Here is a 19,035-nt window from a genome sequence, read left to right on the forward strand (position 1 = left end):
GACTTTATTTTTGGGGGCTCCAAAATCACTGCAGATGGTGATTGCAGCCATGAAAGTAAAAGACGCTTACTCCTTGGAAGGAAAGTTATGACCAACCTAGACAGCATATTAAAAAGCAGAGACATTACTTTGCCAACAAAGGTCCATCTAGTCAAGGCTATGGTTTTTCCAGTGGTCATGTATGGATGTGAGAATTGGACTGTGAAGAAAGCTGAGTGCTGAAAAATTGATGCTTTTGAACTGTGGTGTTGGAGAAGACTCTTGAGAGTCCCTTGGACTGCAAGGAGATCCAACCAGTCCATCCTAAAGAAGATCAGTCTTGAATATTCATTGGAAGGACTGATGCTGAAGCTGAAAGTCCAATACTTTGGCCACCTCATGCGAAGAGTTGACTCATTGGAAAAGACCCTGATGCTGGGAGGGATTGGGGGCAGGAGAAGAAGGGGACGGCAGAGGATGAGATGGCTGGATGGCATCACCGACTCGATGGATATGAGTTTGAGTAAACTCCGGGAGTTGGTGATGGACAGGGAGGCCTGGCGTGCTGCAATTCATGGGGTCTCAAAGAGTCAGACACGACTGAGTGACTGAAGTGAACTGAAGTGAACTGAACTGAAACCTTCACCCTTTCTCTACTGCCCCCACCCCATTCCTCTTTCTGAAGTCAGTTGCTGTAACTGGTATGTTGGGCATCCTTCTAGATCTGTTTTCTGTGCATTTACAAGTACATGTGTCTATATTTCCTACACATGGGTGGTGTATGATATTTTCTGTCCCAATACTTTGCTTTTTTATTTGGATATTTATTTTACTTATTTGGGATGTGGATGTAGCAGAATTCATTGAGTTAATCCCATATGGAGGTAAGTTAGATCATTTCTTGCTGATTTTGTAGTTGTTCAGTCACTAAGTCATGTGTGACTCTTTTCGACCCCATGGACTGCAGCACGTCAGGCTTCCCTGTCCTTCACCATCTCCCGGAGCTTGCTGAAGCTCATGTCCATTGAATCAGTGATGCCATCCAACCATCCCATCCTCTCGTCGCCTTCTCCTCTTCCCTCAATCTTCCCCAGCATCATATCTAGTCTTTTGCTATTGTAAACTATACTGCAACAAATATCCCTGTATGTATGTCCATTTGAACATGGAAGTATTTCTATAAACTCCTAGGAATGGGATTTTGGGGTCAAAGAGTGTGAGTATTTTCAGTTTAAGTAGGTAAAGCCAGATTACTATCCATGGAGGCTGTGCTGATGCCTGTTTCCCCACACCCTGGCGGGCACAGAGTATTCTTCAGCTTCTTGCTGTATTAGGTTGGGGCTTTTAGGCTTTAACCTGTAAGTGATGATAAGTCACTGAGAAGCTTTTAAGCAGGGGAGTGTCACAATCAGATTTATATTTTGGAAAGATCAGTTGGGCTGCAAATTTGCAGAGGCAAAGACTAGAGTCAGACACACCAATTAGGAGGCTTAGGCAAGACAGAATTGTTGGCAGCTTAGATTAGGCTCTTGGCTGTGGAGACAGAAGGGAATGGATATTGAGATAGTGAAGCAGTAGGTTCTATAGGACTGATCAGTTTAGGGGTGAGGGGGAGTGAAGAGCTTTAATCAGCAGTTCCATTCATGGGACTTTGCTGGCAGTCCAGTGGTTAAGACACTGCTTCCACTGCAACGGGTGCAGGTTTGATCCCTAGTCCAGAAACTAAGATCTCACATGCTGCAAGGCAAGGCCAAAAAAATTAAAAAGTTCTGTTCACATGAGCCATGTGTGCAAAGTCAGCATTTTCTTTGTAAATTTAAAGCTCTCATGTCCATATTAATATTTCCTAATCAGGAAAGTTATGACCAACCTAGATAGCATATTAAAAAGCAGAGACAATACTTTGCCAACAAAGGTCCATCTAGTAAGGCTATGGTTTTTCTGGTGGTCATGTATAGATGTGAGAGTTGGACTGTGAAGAAAGCTGAGTGCTGAAAAATTGATGCTTTTGAACTGTGGTGTTGGAGAAGACTCTTGAGAGTCCCTTGGACTGCAAGGAGATCCAACCAGTCCATCCTAAAGGAGATCAGTCCTGGGTATTCATTGGAAGGACTGATGCTGAAGCTGAAAGTCCAATACTTTGGCCACCTCATGCGAAGAGTTGACTCATTGGAAAAGACCCTGATGCTGGGAGGGATTGGGGGCAGGAGGAGAAGGGGACGGCAGAGGATGAGATGGCTGGATGGCATCACCGACTCGATGGATATGAGTTTGAGTAAACTCCGGGAGTTGGTGATGAACAGGGAGGCCTGGCGTGCTGCGATTCATGGGGTCGCAGAGTCGGACACGACTGAGCGATTGAACTGAACTGAACTGAACTGAACCCTAGAATATCAGAAGTAAAAAGATACTAACATTCTTCAGTTGGACTTAATATTTGATGGCTCCTAATATTCTCCAATTGGAGAAGGAAATGGCAACCCACTCCAGTATTCTTGCCTGGAGAATCCCAGGGATGGCAGAGCCTGGTGGGCTGCTGTCTGTGGGGTCGCACAGAGTCGGACACGACTGAAGCGACTTGGAGAGACTTGGAGAATATTCTCCAAGCTCTATTTTTTTTTTTTATTCATACTGTTCATTCAGCATCCCATGTGGAAGTGAAAGTGTTAGTTGATCACTTGAAAATGTCCAACTCTTTGCTACTTCATGGATTGTAGCCTGCCAGGCTCCCCTGTCCATGGGATTTCCCAGGCAAGAATACTGGAGTGGGTTGCCATTCCCTTCTCCAGGGAATCTTTCCAACCCAAGAATCGAACCCAGGTCTTCTGCATTGCAGACAGATTCTTTACTGTCTGAGCCACCAGGGACAGCATTCCATATGCAGTAAAGTAGCTTTAAATTCTAGACTTGAATATAGTTTATGTATAAAGTCTTTCATTATGTATTCTCCTTGCTCTTGTTTTTAATTGGAATATAACTGCTTTACACTGTTGTGTTAATTTCTGCTGTACAACATCGTGAGTCAGCTATAGGTATACATATATCTCCTCCCTCTTGAGCCTCCCTCCCAACCTCCCCCCATCCCACCCCTCTAGGTCTTCACGGAGCACCAAACTGAGCTCCCTGTGCTATGTAGCAGGTTCCCTCTAGCTTTGGTTTTGTGTGTGGTTCTTCTGATACTTAGAAATATTTGTATGTAATAATGTAGAATTTAAATTCTATATAATATGTCTATAATTTTGTGTTTAATTAATGTTTTACTTTTTTTATGAGTGGTGTTTCCACTTCCTCCCTATCTTTTTTCCCTTTCATTTTCTCTCTCCTATTAGCCCAAAGTTGTATTTCTAAGTGGCTATCTTTATATATATATATATATATATATATCCCATATTTCTATTGCCTGGATTTTCAGCTTTGAATCATTCCTCTGATTCCTAGCTTGTATAAGTGATACAATTAAGGCACTCACACCACTCATCTTCTTGCTCCTTCCCCTTCTATGCTAGTTGTATCATTTCTGCATTGTCGGGGCATAAGCATTGACATTCTGATCTGCCACTCTAAACTTTTTTGGCTTTAGTCTTGATTAGCCAGAGGGTTAACTGCATATTCACTGTTCACTGTCAGTTGTCTTGCTGTGGTTTTCCAATAATTTTTTGGTTGACCAAAGTTTGTTCTCCAGTAATTTCCTCCAGGGCCCTGGGAACACTTATCCTTAAGCCCTTGCATATTCAAAAACAATTTTCTTAGCAATTTTCAGGAGGTTTCTTCAAGAGTGTGTTTTTTGTTGATGTTTTTTGAGATCTGCCTCTGGTAGGCTGTTCCACTTTTCTTTCCCTGACTCCGTTAGACATCTCCCTTATATGTCTTCTGCTGGATTTCCACCCAGTCTTCCACAATCCTACAGTCTTACAGCCTCCCAGAGTTTCATCTGTCTGCTTTTGGCATTCCTTACCTCCCCACACTTTTTTGAGACTATAGGTTTTATCAGCCTCCAGTTCCACTAACAGTGGAATTTGCTTTATTTTTCTTGTTTACTTAGCTGGTTTTGAACATATCCAAGAGGGAAGAGGCAAATTACTGTTTAGGCCACTGTGTTTAGATAGGAGGTCCTTTAATTATATTTAAATGTGTGACATTATAGTATAAAAGCACAGAACTTGCAATTTGAAGTTAGACACACCTGGCTTCTAAACTCTCTGTTTACTGATAATGGACAAACCACATTTCTTCTTTGACCATCAGTGTTCTTATCTCTAAAATAGAGATAATTCTTATAACTATTTCATATTGTTGTGAGGAGTGAGGTAATACCTATGTAATAAGTGGGGGCCTAGCATAATGTTTTGCAAATAGTGGGTGTTCAGAAGGGTAACATTGTAACATTTCATGGATCTCCTGGCATATGTGTCATTCACAACGACTTTAACCTTCTATGACTAGCATTATGTAATTACCGCTCACTCAGCATTAATGGTGATGTTGCCCCCGATGCTGTCAAGGAGACCCTTCAATACTCTCCCACCTCACCTATCATTCTATCCAGAGCAGTAGTGCCACAGGAGAGGGAAAGGTTGATTGCTCAGAAGCCCTGAGAGAGGACACTCCCCTCCAAATGGTGGGGGTGAGGGGAGGAGTAGTACATGAGCAGAGTCCATCAGGAAAGGCAGGATTTCTTCAGGGAGACGTGGGAAGGCCCAGAGCTAGACCTCGATTCTGAATATTACTTTATCTGGATTCTGGGTTCACGGGGTTTGGTGGGTGGGCATGGGACTTTGTCACCTTAACAGGCCTGAGAAACCAGGTGGCCAGATTCTCATCACGGCAGTGCGGTTAAGGCCCGAGGAGACTGGGACATCAGATTGGAAAGAGAGCCTAAGGCACCTGTAGTTAAGTTCTTGCTTTTGTCCGTGTGTTCCCAGGTCCAGGAGTCCCAGGCAACCATGGCTCCTGCATCGGCCAGCAGCAGCTCCGATCCAGTCTCTGCTGGTCACAGCACCTCTAGAAGTCAGGGCATCATTGAGCCCATGAATGCAGAAACCCAGGAGGACAGGAAAATGTCTCCTGACCAGAAAACAGGAGGCAAAAAGAATACAGAGGTGGACAGGAAGATGCAAGTGGACGGGAGGATGCAGGGAGACCAAACAGAAGCCTCCCAGCGGACACAGGCAGATAGGATGACACAAGTGGATGTTGTGATGCAAGGAAGTGAGAGGTCAGAGTCGGACAGGAATTCCCAGGAGGATGTGATGGCACAAGGAAGGGTGGGGACGCAGGCAGAAGAAAGGACCCAGGAAGACAGATGGGTGCAGCAAGACAAGGGGACACAGTCAGAGGGGAGCACTCCCTTGACCACGAAAGGTCGCTCAGAGAAGGCGTCCATGACCAGTCTCGGCCCACACTCCAGAGCCCCCAAACGCCCACCTTCGGAGAATCCTAGGTCTCCTCAGGTTATTGAAGGCTTTGGACAGAGCCAGGAAGAGTTCTCTGTCCCAGACAAACTGGGTTGTGTCCTCACATCTGATGAGACACCAGGACCAGCCTCTGGGAACCAGGAAGAAGCTGTGCTGGGTCCCCTGGTGGGGGGCCTCGCTTCCAGGGCACAACTGCCTCCTAAGGGCCGTTCGGAGCAGGTGGGAGGAGAGCGCTCTGGAGGGCCGGAGTGGTCCGCTCCAGGGAGGGACAAACCAAGGGAGGGCCTGTTCCAGGGTCCGAGGGAGGAAGAGCTGGGAAGAGCGCCACCTGCAGCTCTGGGTGGCCGTCCTCCAGGGGGTTTAGGCCCCGAGGGGCGCCCCCTGCCCTCTCCTCCTGAGGCTGGCCTGGCTCGTCATTCCCAGGAGGGGCTTCCCAGCACCCCAGCTTCTCAGCCCAGGAGTGCAGCTGCCTTCCCGCCCTCTGAGGACAAGACCTTGCTGAGCTCTGCCCCCTCACTGCTCCTGGGGCCAGGGCCATCCAGCCAGAGTCACCCTCCAGAAACCGTGGCGGCAAACAGTGAGGGGGCCTGCGCCAAGGTGCCAGATGCAGACGAGAGGACTTCAGGTCCCCGGACCTGTGACCCTGGCCTCATAGACTCCCTGAAGAACTACTTGCTTCTGCTGCTAAAGCTGTCCAGCTCAGAAACAAGTGGAGGGGGCCCGGAGTCTCAGGGGGAAGCTGCCACTGGGGGTCCGGCACCCCTGCCCACCCTGGCCCCCACCATAGAAGTGGCCGGACTGAGTCCCCGAACGTCACGGCGCATCCTGGAGCGCGTGGAGAACAACCACCTGGTGCAGAGTGCACAGACCCTCCTGCTGAGCCCCTGCACCTCCCGCCGCCTCACTGGCCTCCTGGACCGTGAGGTGGAGGCTGGCCGGCAGGCCCTGGCTGCTGCCCGGCGCCCAGGCCCCAGCCCTCTCTCGGTCCCCGCCATCGTGGTTGGTGAGGAGGAGGGCCCTGGGCTGGCCTCAGGAGGATCCAGCGAGGGTGAGGGAGAGCTTCCCCTTGAGGGGCCTGTCCTCCTGGAGGCCTCCCGGGAAAGCAGCATGGGTGGGCTGCTTAGGGAGGAGGGTGGTGGGCAGGCAGCCCCCGGGCAGGGCCTGCTGTCAGCAGAGAGCAGAGCCCAGGAGCCCTCCCCAGAGGAGGAGGCCCCGGGGGAGACGCTCCCTGCAGCGACGCCCGAGGAGCTGGCTCTGGGGGCCCGGAGGAAGAGATTTCTCCCCAAGGTAAAAGCCGCGGGAGACGGAGAGGCCGCCAAGCCCGAAGAAAGGGAGAGCCCCTCGGTCTCCCCCAGGGGGCCCAGGAAGGCCCTTGCACCTGGGTCCCCAGGGACTCCTGGGCGGGAAAGACGCTCCCCGACTCAAGGCAGAAAGGCAGGCATGCTGGAGGTGCCACGGGCAGAGGAGGAGTTGGCAACAGGAGACCCAGGCCCCAGCCCCAAAGCCAGCAGTCTAGATGCCGAGCTGGCCATGGAGGAAGGCAATCAGGATGCTCCGGCCAAGTCCAGGAAGGCCAAAGACCTGCTGAAAGGTGAGTACTGGGTATGGGCTACCAGGAGAGGATGCTGCTGGGTCACCTGCCTGCTGGAGACCTGGTGCACCTCTGTAAAGGTATTCCCATGTAATAATCCCACAGGCTGTAGAATCAGAAAGGCTTAGTTTTTGTCCTGGCTCTGTGGCTTGGAGCTGATAATAGGACCAACTTCATAACATTATGAGGTTAAATGGGATAGAATAAATCCAGGGCTCGGCCCAGGGCCCGGCTTCAATAGCATCCTAGCTCTAGCACCATCATCATCGTTGTCACCACCATCATCCCCTCTTTGCAGACTTGTCCCATGAGTACAGAGTGGTACAGACAGGACTCAAATGCAGGATCCTAGGGTTAGGAGCCCAGGCTGCAGGCTGAATGTCCTCTCTTGACTGCCGTCTTTGGCCTCAGCTGTGAGGCTCTGCCTGGCCTGGAGTGGGGGCACATAGCTGGGTTCTTTCTAGCAAAGCTGTATGCTCTGAAGTCAGGGCAAAGGCCTCAGAGACAGATGTGGCGGGGGCGGGTGAAGTGATGAGTGTGTGTGGAGACTTGAATCCTGTTTTCACTCAGCCTGTGCACCAAGGACACCCAGGGAAGCGGGGGCAAGGCATAGAGGGCACAGGACGGCGGGGAGGGGGCTCACTCCTTCCCACTGTGCCCTTGATCCCAGCCCCACAGGTGATTCGGAAGATTCGGGTGGAGCAGTTTCCTGATGCCTCAGGCAGCCTGAAGCTCTGGTGCCAGTTCTTCAACATTCTTAGTGACTCCGTCCTGACGTGGGCCAAGGATCAGCGCCCAGTGGGCGAGGTGGGCAGGAGGTAAGCCAGATGGGTGCCACCCCCACCTGGCCCCCTAAGACATGGCAGCAGTGATCATGTGGGGGCATCATCCCAACTTTGGATCCACCCTCTCAGTTAATCCTCATAGTAACCCTATAAGGGATACTCTAGTACTCCCACCATTAAGAGGAGAACATTGAGGCTGAGAGATATTAAGTCATTTGCCCAGAGTCCCACAGCCAGTGAGGGTCAGGATCACAAACCTGGCCTGTGTGATACAGGCCTGGCTCTGCCCAGAGCTCCTGGAGCCTGTGCCCACAGCAGCCTCTGACAGTGGGGTCTGAGGACCCTCAGGACACAGTCTGGCCTGGGCTGTGCCATGGTGATGGCCTCAGGGGGTGGGTCTCCTCTCTGCAGTGCCGGGGATGAGGGGCCCGCGGCCCTGGCCATCGTGCAGGCGTCCCCTGTGGACTGTGGCGTGTATCGATGCACCATCCACAACGAGCACGGCTCAGCCTCCACCGACTTCTGCCTCAGCCCTGAGGGTGAGTGTGACCCTGCCCCCTGCGCCTGGTCTCTGCTCCAAGGAGGACGGGGATCGTCATCTTTGCAGAGGTAGAGCTCTCTGTGGGCATGCCTACCTGAGGACAGTGACTTCCTCTGCTTTTTCTCCACACAGTGCTGTCAGGATTCATCTCCAGAGAAGAAGGTCAAGGTACGATGCCCCTCAGGGGGAGGAGTGGATGGGCCTGTGTCCCTAGGCCTGCCTCTGCAGGGGTTCTTTAAAGACTTGGTGGTGGTGGTTTAGTTGCTAAGTCATGTCCGACTCTTGGGACCCCATGGACTATAGCCTCCCAGGCTCCTCTGTTCATGGGATTCTTGAGGCAGGAATACTGGAGTGGGTTGCCATTTCTTTCTCCAGGGAATCTTCCTGACCCAGGAATCGAACCCAGGTCTCTTGCATTGCAGACAGATTCTTTACCAGCTGAACTACAAGAGAAGCTTGGAATCTGATCCAAGTGCCACATTCATCTCCACATACAGCTACCCTTTCCTCCTAGTTTAGCATGTGGCTTGTGGAGGAGGTAGAGGGGGACAGCTGTTCCAGAAGTTGAGGGGGGAGGAAGGGCTAGAGGGCTATCCCGCAAGGAGTTCAGTCAGCCTGTGCCCTCTCCCCTCGTCAGAGCACTTGATGGAGAGCAGGACTGGCTACCAGGGTACTTCTCCCTGCCGGCTTCCTCCCTGGAGTTTCTCACAGAGGTCTGTGAATTCCGGCATGAGACCCACGTGGGGAGCCTGCTAAAAATGCAGTTACCTGAGCCCTGCTGCAGACACTCTTAATCACAGTCTCTGGGGAAGGACCTAACATGATTGCATGTTAGTAGACACCCTAGTGATTGTCATACACCCTGAAGTTTGACAAATAGTTTGAAGGCACAAATATTAGAGGAAGAGTTTGTGTTGCTCCTGCAAAAGACACACTAAGGTTTTAGGACTGCGAAGGCAGCTGGTGATGGAAAGATTTCTAGAGCTTCATGAATTCCTTCCTTCACTCACTCCTTTACTCATTCATTCAATTAGTACCTTTTGTTCAGTTATCAAAGTTAATATCAAATATAACCTTATGCCTAAAAAAAAATCATACTTTATTCTCATAAAACCAGATTTTCCTATCTTGTAAGCATTGGTTTATTTGAATTAGAAACCACTCAGTGCTTTTGGCTGACATATCTTCTTTTTTTTCTTTTTAATATTTATTTATTTGGTTGCACCAGGTCTTAATTATGGCTTGTGGGATCTAGTTCCCTGACCAGGGATCGAACCTGGGCTCCCTGCACTGGGAGCATGGAGTCTTAGCCACTGGACTGCCAGGGAAGTCCCTGACATATCTCTTAAATCTGTCAAGTGTATAATAGTTCCTCCTCCCTCACTTGTTTTCCCTCCTTACCATTTATTTCTTGAAGTCACTTGATGTGTAGAATTTCTTCCATTTTGTATTTTGTTGATTGTATCACCATTTAACATGTTCCTTCATCGATGGACTTCCTCTAAACTGGTGATTAGCTTGAAGTGCTCCAATTCAGGTGCAAATTTGGGGGAACATTTCACAGGTAAGCTGTGTGTTTCCTTTTGTCTCTAATATTCAGGCACATGACATCTGTTTGTTTTAGTAATACTAAGAATGATCACTGAGTTCATTCACATGTTTTCTGCCTGATCTATCCCCTTTAAAGTTAAAAAACAAACAAACAGGAATTCTCTGGCAATCAAGTATTTAGGACTTGACTCTTTCACCACCAGGCCTGGGTTCAATCACTGTTAGGGGAACTAAGATTCCCACATACTGCAAGGCACAGTTTAAAAAAAAATTAATTAAAACTGTATCTGATACCACCCCTGTCGTTATCGAGAAGTTTTAGCAGTCACTGATTATTCGGTTCAGTTCAGTCGCTCAGTCGTGTCCAACTCTTTGCGACCCCACGAACCGCAGCACGCTAGGCCTTACTGTCCATCACCAACTCCCAGAGTCCACCCAAACCAATGTCCATTGAGTCAATGGTGCCATCCAACCATCTCATCCTCTGTCATCCCCTTCTCCTCCTGCCCTCAATCTTTCCCAGCATCAGGGTCTTTTCCAATGAGTCAGCTCTTCACATCAGGTGGCCAAAGTATTGGACTTTCAGCTTCAACATCAGTCCTTCCAATGAACACCCAGGACTGATCTCCTTTAGGATGGACTGGTTGGATCTCCTTGCAGTCCAAGGGACTCTCAAGAGTCTTCTCCAACACCACAGTTCAAAAGCATCAATTCTTTGGTTCTCAGCTTTCTTTATAGTCCAACTGTCACATCCATACATGACCACTGGAAAAACCATAGCCTTGACTAGACAGACCTTTGTTGGCAAAGAAATGTCTCTGCTTTTTAATATGCTGTCTAGATTGGTCATAACTTTCCTTCCAAGGATTAAGCGTCTTTTAATTTCATTGCTGCAATTACCATCTGCAGTGATTTTGGAGCCCTGATTATTACCTCAATCCTTTATTTCCTTAAGGTTTACAACATGGAGTACTTTAATTCTGTCATTTTTTCTTTATTCACTAGCTAAAATTTTTCAGTAAAGAGGAAATGTTTATTTGGTAATCCTGATACATATAGGTCCAACAAAAAAACGAATGGAAATTACTCTCTTTTCCCTCTTGCTAAGCTTTCAGAATAATGAATTAGAGCTGTAACATCTTCCACAGGTCACCAATGAGGGTTTTTGTTTTTTTCTAGGAGGAAGGTTTTTTTTTAATAATTATGAAAGTATGGATTTTAACACATTTGAATGTTCAGTACTTTGCAGTTAATCTTTTTGTTAGTAAAATTCTCTCTCTCTCTCTCCTTTTATTTATTTATTTTTTTTGGCCAATGGAAGCCCCTTCAGGTTGGCTCTTGTGTTCTTATGACAAGCAACCAGTTGTTTTTGATATTTCACTTACTTTCTGATCCATAGATGTTTCTGGTCAATCCAGGACACTTCCTGCCATTAGTTCAGGGAGTTCTGGTTCCTTTTAGTGGAAAATAGTCTTCCCTCATAGCTCAGTTGGTAAAGAATCCACCTGCAATGCAGGAGACTCCAGTTTGATTCCTAGGTTGGGAAGATTCCGTGGAGAAGGGATAGGCTACCCACTCCAGTATTCTTGGGTTTCCCTTGTAGCTCAGCTGGTACAGAATCCGTCTGCAATGCGGGTGACCTGGGTTTGATCCCTGGGTTGGGAAGATCCCCTGGAGAAGGGAAAGGCTACCCACTTCAGTACTCTGGCCTGGAGAATTCCATGAACTGTATAGTCCATGGGGTTGCAGAGTCAGACACGACTGAGCGACTTTCACTTTCACTTTAGTGGAAAATGGTATTTAGTGATCACAATTTGAGCACCAGGAGTACTCACTGCTATTGGGTTAGTCTCAAACTTTTTTTTCCAGTCAAACATGTTGGTTGAGATGGAATCACTTATTCACTTGATCAAAACACCAAGTTCTAAAACAAATTAGTCCTGATAGTCTGTATTGATTGCTGCTTCCTTAGAAAACCCCTGCCTTCCACAGACACAGGCTGAGCCCTTGTGTGTGCTGAGCCCTCACACACAAGCACTGTTGAATGACCGAGGGTTGCATAGCTACAGGGTCTGCCGTCAGGAGCTCACAGTCCAATAGGGACCCCACAGTGCACCCCCAAAAAGCAGTAATGGACAGAGTGAGTGTACCAGTTCCACGGTTTTCCTGCCCTGTGAACTCTGCATCAGTCAGGGGGAGTTTCTATAATGTGTATTTATGTATTTGTTTGACTGTTCCCTGCAGCATATGGAATCTTAGTTCTCTGACCAGGGATTGAACCCACACCCCCCTGCACTGGAAGCGTAATCTTAACCCCTGGACAGCCAGGTATGTCCTGAGGGGGAGTTTCTAGTTTTTTCACACTTTTCCTGTTCCCTCCAGTTGGAGAAGAGATTGAGATGACCCCCATGGTGTTCGCTAAGGGTCTGGCTGACTCTGGCTGCTGGGGGGACAAGCTCTTTGGGCGCCTGGTGAGCGAGGAACTTCGAGGGGGTGGACATGGTTGCAGCCTGAGGAAGGCCTCCCAGGCCAAGGTCATCTACGGGCTGGAACCCATCTTCGAGTCAGGCCGCACGTGCATCATCAAGGTGTCCAGCCTGCTTGTGTTCGGGCCCAGCAGTGAGACATCTCTCCTGGGCAGAAACTATGATGTCACCATCCAGGTACTGTCCCATGCCCCTGCCCCTGCTTCCACCCTCTCGTCCCTCCCCTTCCCAGCCTGGTCCTGTTGGTAAGCCGCATATGGAGGTGGATGCCATCTCAGTCTCTGCTTTACCTTGAGGAGAGCCTGAGATACAGTCCAGGCTACATCTTTGGGACCATAGTCTTCAAACTGTATTTTTCAGCAGAAACCTTTTTCACTTCCCTTAACTGTATCTTGCACAGAGAAGCCTTATTTGTGAGGGGACAAGTGGTGACTGTGGGTGGGGGGGTACCCCACTTTCTGCAGCGTGGCCCCTGGGACACAGCCACCTATCACTAGGGCTGCAGCAAACACAGTTTGGAAACCACTTTGAAAACATGTCCGAAGCCTCTTGTTTTACAAATGAGAAAAATGAGGTGCAGATGAGGGAGATGGGTAGGAGTGAACCCCACCTTCTCCAGGGCTGGGATCCTCCCTGCAGCCTCTAGCAGACAGCCTCCCACTTAGAGCAAGGTATGACCGAGGGCAGGAGCGATTCCGTGCCGACCAGAGTTGGTTCTCTTCAATCCACAGGGGTGCAAGATCCAGAACATGAGCCGAGAGTACTGCAAAATCTTTGCGGCTGAAGCCCGGGCTGCTCCTGGCTTTGGAGAGGTGCCTGAGTAAGTGCACAGGGAGGGGGCCATGCAGTCTGACTTGAGCTTCTGCACAAAGCCATGATTCACAGCCTCCTGGGGACCCTCTGAGTAATGGTCATGTGCAAATGGACTCCCAGCTAGCCCCATGCTCAGCTCAATGGTTCCACAGAATCTAGAAACAAAGACCTCAAGATTCACGGCCCACTTTATTTATTAATTTTTTTTCACGGCCCACTTTAGAGAAGTTTCTGCTCTGGTCTCCAGTCTCCTCTCACCCACCCGAATTCTCCACCCCTTCTTCCAGTTTTTGCTGATTGTGGAGTTTAGGCATGGCAGCTTCTGGGCCTCTCTGAAGGTGACAGGGAGGCTAAAGCATCCAGGGTCTAGTGGGCATGGACACAGTCTGGCTGAATCCTCTCAGAGGTATTCCTTTCTGTTTGTCACTTACGGGTCCCAGCCCCTCACTCAGGCACAGAGGCCTCCTGGGGCCAGAGTAGGGTTCAGCTCTCATTCCACTGACCTCAGAGGATGGACAGGACCCTGAAGCCAGCGGGGAACTCCTGTCCTTGCTGCCCTTCAGGCTCAGAGCTGAGTTCCCTTTTTGGAAGGGCCTTCGTTTTGTCTCCAAGAGTGTGGAGTTGAGGTAGAGGGAGGCGCTCTTGGGGCACAGTCAGTCCTGCTCACTGCAGGGTGGCACTGTGTTTAGGATCATCCCACTGTATCTGATCTACCGGCCTGCCAACAACATCCCCTATGCCACCCTGGAGGAGGACCTGGGCCAGCCCCTAGAGTCCTACTGCTCCCGGGACTGGGGCTGTGCTGCGGCTCCTGCAGCGCCTAGCAGCTCTGAAGCCGTGTGGAAATGCCAGACCTTCCAGCACTGGCTCTATCTGTGGACGAACGGCAGCTTCCTTGTCACAGACCTGGCAGGTATGAGGGTGTGAGGTGGGTGTGTGCATGTGCAGGAGAGCACGCGGAGGGCGGGGCACTGGTGTGCAGCGCACTGCCACGTGTGTTCTCCTCTGCTTTCATGGTAACCTTGCAAAGTGCACTTTGTGTGCAGCCCTAGTGCATGCCAGACCCTCATGGAGCCTAGTCTCTTACTGCAGTTGTGTTTAAAGGAGTATACTCCAGGCTCCACTTAAAAAATATATTATTTCAAAGACTGTTTCATGGGATCTAATTCAAGCTGCAGGACCACGTTTTCAAAATCACCCTTCTTCCCTGCCGCTCTGCTCTGAACTTTCTTCCTCTCCAACTTCCTAAACTCTCTTCTACCCTTGCACACAGAGCTTTATTGTCTCCTCCTTCTCTGTTCCCTCTCAGTCTTTGGTGAGTGTGAAAGTGAAAGTCTCTTAGTTGTGTCTTACTCTTTGCAACCCCATTGACTTCTCTAGGCCAGAATACTGGTGTCGGTAGCCTTTCCCTTCTCCAGGGGATCTTCCCAACCCAGGGATCAAAGCCAGGTCTCCCACATTGCAGGCGGATTCTTTACCAACTGAGCAGTCTTTGGTAGTTTATTATTAATATTATGTAAGCAAACTTAATCTCTCATACTTCTCTATTTCTATTTTTCCCATTATTCAGATTCTTCCCCAAAAAGGGAGGCCAGAAAGTGTGAATTCTCCTTCCTTCATTGACTTCTCCTCTCCAGGTCTACACTCTTTAACCAGACCTGGCAGGAGAAAGGAAAAGATACAGTTCTATCTACACACATTGGGGGATGCTGGGGATGTCACACATTATTGCATTTTATCCCTGATGTAAATTAAGTGAGAAAACCAGGGCCAGAGATAGAAAACTGACTTTAAGTGTGCTTAGCATTGGGGGTAAGCTGTACAATAAATATTTATATGTAACTCTAGACGTTGAAGGGTGAGCTAGTAACACATTAAACTGTTATTCATTCCATTTGTTAACTCGTAAATGTTTCCTTCCCTTCTTCTTTCCTTCCTTTTTTCCTAACATTACTAAGTATTGAGAATATAAAAAGGTGAATTAGGAATAGCCATTGTCCTCAAGAATTTATGATAAATATACCAATTTCTACAATGGGATAATAACATAATATAGTAGAAGGACTTGGAAATCAAAGAAAGTCAAGCCTTAAAAAAAGAAAAGAAAAAGAAATTCAAGCCCAGGCCTCTTCATTTTCTAGCTGGGTCTCTGTTTTACAGAGAAGAAAAGAAGCTCAGACAGATCACGTCTTTCATCCCCCTGAGCTTCCATTTCCTTTCCCTCTCTAGGAATAATAGTATCCTCCCTGCCTCTCTCTCAGACTTATTATGAAGATTCCAAGAGACTGTATTTGGGAATGCCCTCTGCAAACCAGAGTTCTGTGCAAGTGAGGGATCATGAGTATTATCATGCAAAATGGAATGTGAAAAATGCTGAAAGAGAAAAGACAAACAAATGAATATTTATTGCCTAACTGCTGTGCTTCAGACACTGAGTTAGGGTCTGACACATACTGTGATCATCTTAATTCCCCTACAAGATGGGCAGCATGATCACTGGGTTTACTGTCGAGGATTAGAGATAGGAAGTGACTGGCCAACCACACACGGCTCCAAAGTGATATAGCCAAAATGGAAGTCCGGATCTGCCTGGTTTCAAGCCCACATCTGTGCTACTCTGTCATCTACTGGCACTCAGGCCTGTTAGTGAGAGCTTGGTTCCTGGAGGAAGGCAGCTGGACAGAGTGCAAACAGGGAAGGGCGGTCACAGGCCTGACGCGCAATGTTAAGGTGCTGGGGTAGCCTGGCCAGGGTGGGATGTGTTTCCTCCATCACTGTTTGCCCAACTCTGTCTTTCAAGGCTCTCTTAACCTTGGATCCTGTCTGGCTGCTTGGAGTGCTTGCTTGCTGCCTTGATGAGTATATGGAAGCTGGTCTTATCCATGCTATACTTCTGCCAGCCTAGCCCTGTTATACCTTTCCATTTCCACCTCTCTCTCTCTGTCCAGATGAGCTAATCTGTTAAGGAGGAGCAGAAAGTTTTAGCTCAAAGCCAGAGACTTGCCCAGTTTAGGATGACCTAATCTCACCCAGTAGAGACAGAATAACTTAGCTGGAAGACTTGTGGGTCTAGGAATGATACTTTAATTCACAGTGGTCATTGCATACAGACTGTGCCCAGTTACTAAATGAATGAATGAATGACTGCTGAAGTTACTTAATTTCCTCACCTGTGAAAATGGAACTATTATTACTACCCATAATACAAATATACCCACACTGCCCCTGAGACAAGCCAGGTGATGCCCAGTGAGAGGTAGCCCGAAGATGTGCCTAGAGCTTGGCTTGTTCCCATCTAAAATGGTACGCATCTTGGAGACCTGGGGCCCCCAGAACTGCCCCAGGCTACTACCAGCTCCCCAAACTCTCTGTCTTTCTCTTTTCAGGGGTTAACTGGAAAATGACCGATGTGCAGATTGCTACCAAACTGCGAGGGTGAGTGCTTCTTGGCAACAGAATGGCCTCTGAGAGGCTGCTTGGGGTGTAAAATGTCAAAGTTCTTCTGGTTCTCCATCCCCAAGGTGCTGGACCTTGTGACTCAATAGCCCCCATTGTGCCCAAGGCTAATGTGTCCTAAAGTCTCAGGGACCTCTGCTCCCCACCTGCTGCGGCCCTGACCCCAGATCTCCACTGGAAGCTCTTGCCACCCACAAAGGACCACCTGGCATTCTGGGGTTGCAGTGAACCCACTCCTCTGCTTTATCACAGAGAAACCTTGTGGAGGTTCATCAGGGGGCAGAGAAACAGGGCCTGTGAGTGGAGTGGGGACCTGGAGTCTGCATTAATGTATGTTAATAAAGCAGAGCCTCCTCACACCAAGCGACATCCCACGTGATGAGTTCCATGGGCCAGGGCCAAATGAGGCCTCAGATTAAAAGTGAGGTTTAGGGTGCTGCCCGTTGAGGTGGACTCCCCAGCACCCCGAGGTGAGGTAAGAGGCACCTCAGGCATGACACCATGCCATGGCCACCCCACGGCCTGCCCCTGAGGACTGCCTCTCTGGGTGGGACCCCACTCAGCTCTTGTGTCCTGCCGTAGGTACCAAGGTCTCAAGGAGAGCTGTTTCCCCGCCCTGCTGGACCAGTTCGCCTCCTCCCACCAGTGCAACACCTTCTGTGAGATGCTGGGGCTAAAACCCCTCAAGGGCCCAGAGGCCACCCACCCTCAAGCCAAGGCCAAAGGCTCCAAGAGTCCATCTGCCGGCAGGAAGGGCCCCCAGCTGAGTCCTCAGCCCCAGAAGAAAGGCCCCCCAAGTCCCCAGGGCACCCGGAAGAGTGCCTCGGGCTCCAAAGCCACCCCTCAGGCCTCAGAGGTGGTCACCACCCAGTTATTGGGACAGCCTCCTACCCAAGACGGGGGCTCCAAGACCCAGGGCATGCGGTAGCCCCCACAGGAGGCTGGGGGCCTCCATCCAGCAGCAGACCAACAAGGAAGCAGCTCAAACCGCCAGAGGTGTTCCCAGTACAGAACCAACGGAGCAGGTGTGCCCCAGGAGGCTCCACCCAGGGCCTTTCCGAGCAGCCGCTCCTCACTCAGCTCCTCCTCAGACACTGGGCGTGGGGCACCCAGCCCCGTGGCCTCTCCTGATGCCACTGTCACCAGGGCTCCCAGGCCCCGCCTCTAAGTGCCTGGCAGCCTGGCCATCCTTGAAGTTTACACTGGCCACTGCTGGGGCCGCCCTGAGTCCTCTGCATGATCTGCAGCCAATGTCCTGCCCAGACCCTGCCGCTAAGTCATGCTCTGGGGCATGTGGGACAGCATCTCCCTTCTCCCTTCACTTGGCTCTGATCTCTCCCTGCCCTCAGGGCTCCAGACTTCCTCTGCTCTGTCTGACCTGGTGACTCTCAGGGTCTTTTCCTTCAGCCATTTTGCCTCATTTATCCCAGCTTATCTTGCCACTAACCTGTCCCTGAGCCCGAGTGGGGCTCAGGGCCCTTCCAGGGCCTGCCCCTCCTTGTGCAGTGGTCTTTGGTGATGCGTGTTCATGCTCAGCCTTTCCCTGTTGCTCAGGCACTCACTCCCCTGCCTCCCCTGCCCCCTTGCTCCCCATCCCCATCCCTGGCTTTGAGCCCAGTTGCAGCCTGTGCCTGCCTTTCACTGACTGTCCCCCTACCCGAGGGCTTCCTAGCTGACCCCCACCCTCCCACCCCTCAGGAAGGAGCACACGCTCTGGCCTCTCAGCCGCCATCCCCAGTACACCTGTCCCCTCCTCTCGGGCCCTCCCCTGTGAAGTGAGGGTTGCATCAGCATCTGTGGCCAGAGGGAAGGCGTCGACTTTGCGAGACCTCGTGCTCCTTACTGAAAGGAGAGGGGGTCACAGTGGATTCCACACTGCCCTCTTGACCGGGGACAGAGGGCTGGACTCTCTCCAGAGGGAGTGCACGTGGGAGTTCTGGGAGGAGTGCAGCCCATCCCTGCGTGGGGTAGACAAGCATCTCTGTCTGGGGATTAGGACCCCTGCCTCCAACCTTCAGCTCTCAATCCTGGGCCTCCAGCTCTGGGCCTCAGTACGGGCTCCTGAGGAGTTGTTGTCCTCAGCCCAGCACCCTGGGTCCTTCCTGAGAGCCCTTCTTGAGGCCTGGGAGGGGGGAGTCTAGAGCTAGCCCAGTCCCCTTGGAATGCAATAAAGGCAGCCACTGTGCATCCAGCTCACCTCCTCTAGTGTGGTTGTAGGTATACGGGGTCAGGGTCCCCTCTCCCCAGGCAGGGTTTTCTGAGGACATCCTACAGTCTCTGGACCCACTGGAAAGATAGATCCATGGTTTGGCTCCTGGATTGACAGTCTCAGCCTTCCATGGCCACAGCCAGAAAGTCTGTGCTTCTTGTACCACTGGGAAGATGACTTGGGTCCCTGAGCATGAGGGTGCTTAGGCCT

General features: G+C 50.1%; 1 protein-coding gene across 2 annotated transcripts in view; it reads left to right on the top strand.

Annotated features, from left to right (window-relative positions):
- ALPK3 (alpha kinase 3) overlaps positions 1-18,812 on the top strand; it is a 53,359-nt gene extending 34,547 nt beyond the window's left edge. For both annotated transcript variants that reach the window (XM_043921514.1, XM_043921515.1), the window contains 9 exons: positions 4,902-6,984; positions 7,655-7,802; positions 8,181-8,308; positions 8,443-8,478; positions 12,244-12,524; positions 13,079-13,167; positions 13,850-14,073; positions 16,547-16,595; positions 17,199-18,812. In XM_043921514.1, the coding sequence (XP_043777449.1) occupies positions 4,902-6,984; positions 7,655-7,802; positions 8,181-8,308; positions 8,443-8,478; positions 12,244-12,524; positions 13,079-13,167; positions 13,850-14,073; positions 16,547-16,595; positions 17,199-17,544 (3,384 nt within the window). In that variant the 3' untranslated portion in view covers positions 17,545-18,812. The remainder of the gene's footprint in view (positions 1-4,901; positions 6,985-7,654; positions 7,803-8,180; positions 8,309-8,442; positions 8,479-12,243; positions 12,525-13,078; positions 13,168-13,849; positions 14,074-16,546; positions 16,596-17,198) is intronic.
- The last annotated feature ends 223 nt before the right edge of the window (positions 18,813-19,035 follow it).

The sequence above is a fragment of the Cervus elaphus genome, chromosome 13 (genome assembly GCF_910594005.1).
Source record: "Cervus elaphus chromosome 13, mCerEla1.1, whole genome shotgun sequence".
In the NCBI taxonomy this organism is placed as follows: domain Eukaryota; kingdom Metazoa; phylum Chordata; class Mammalia; order Artiodactyla; family Cervidae; genus Cervus; species Cervus elaphus.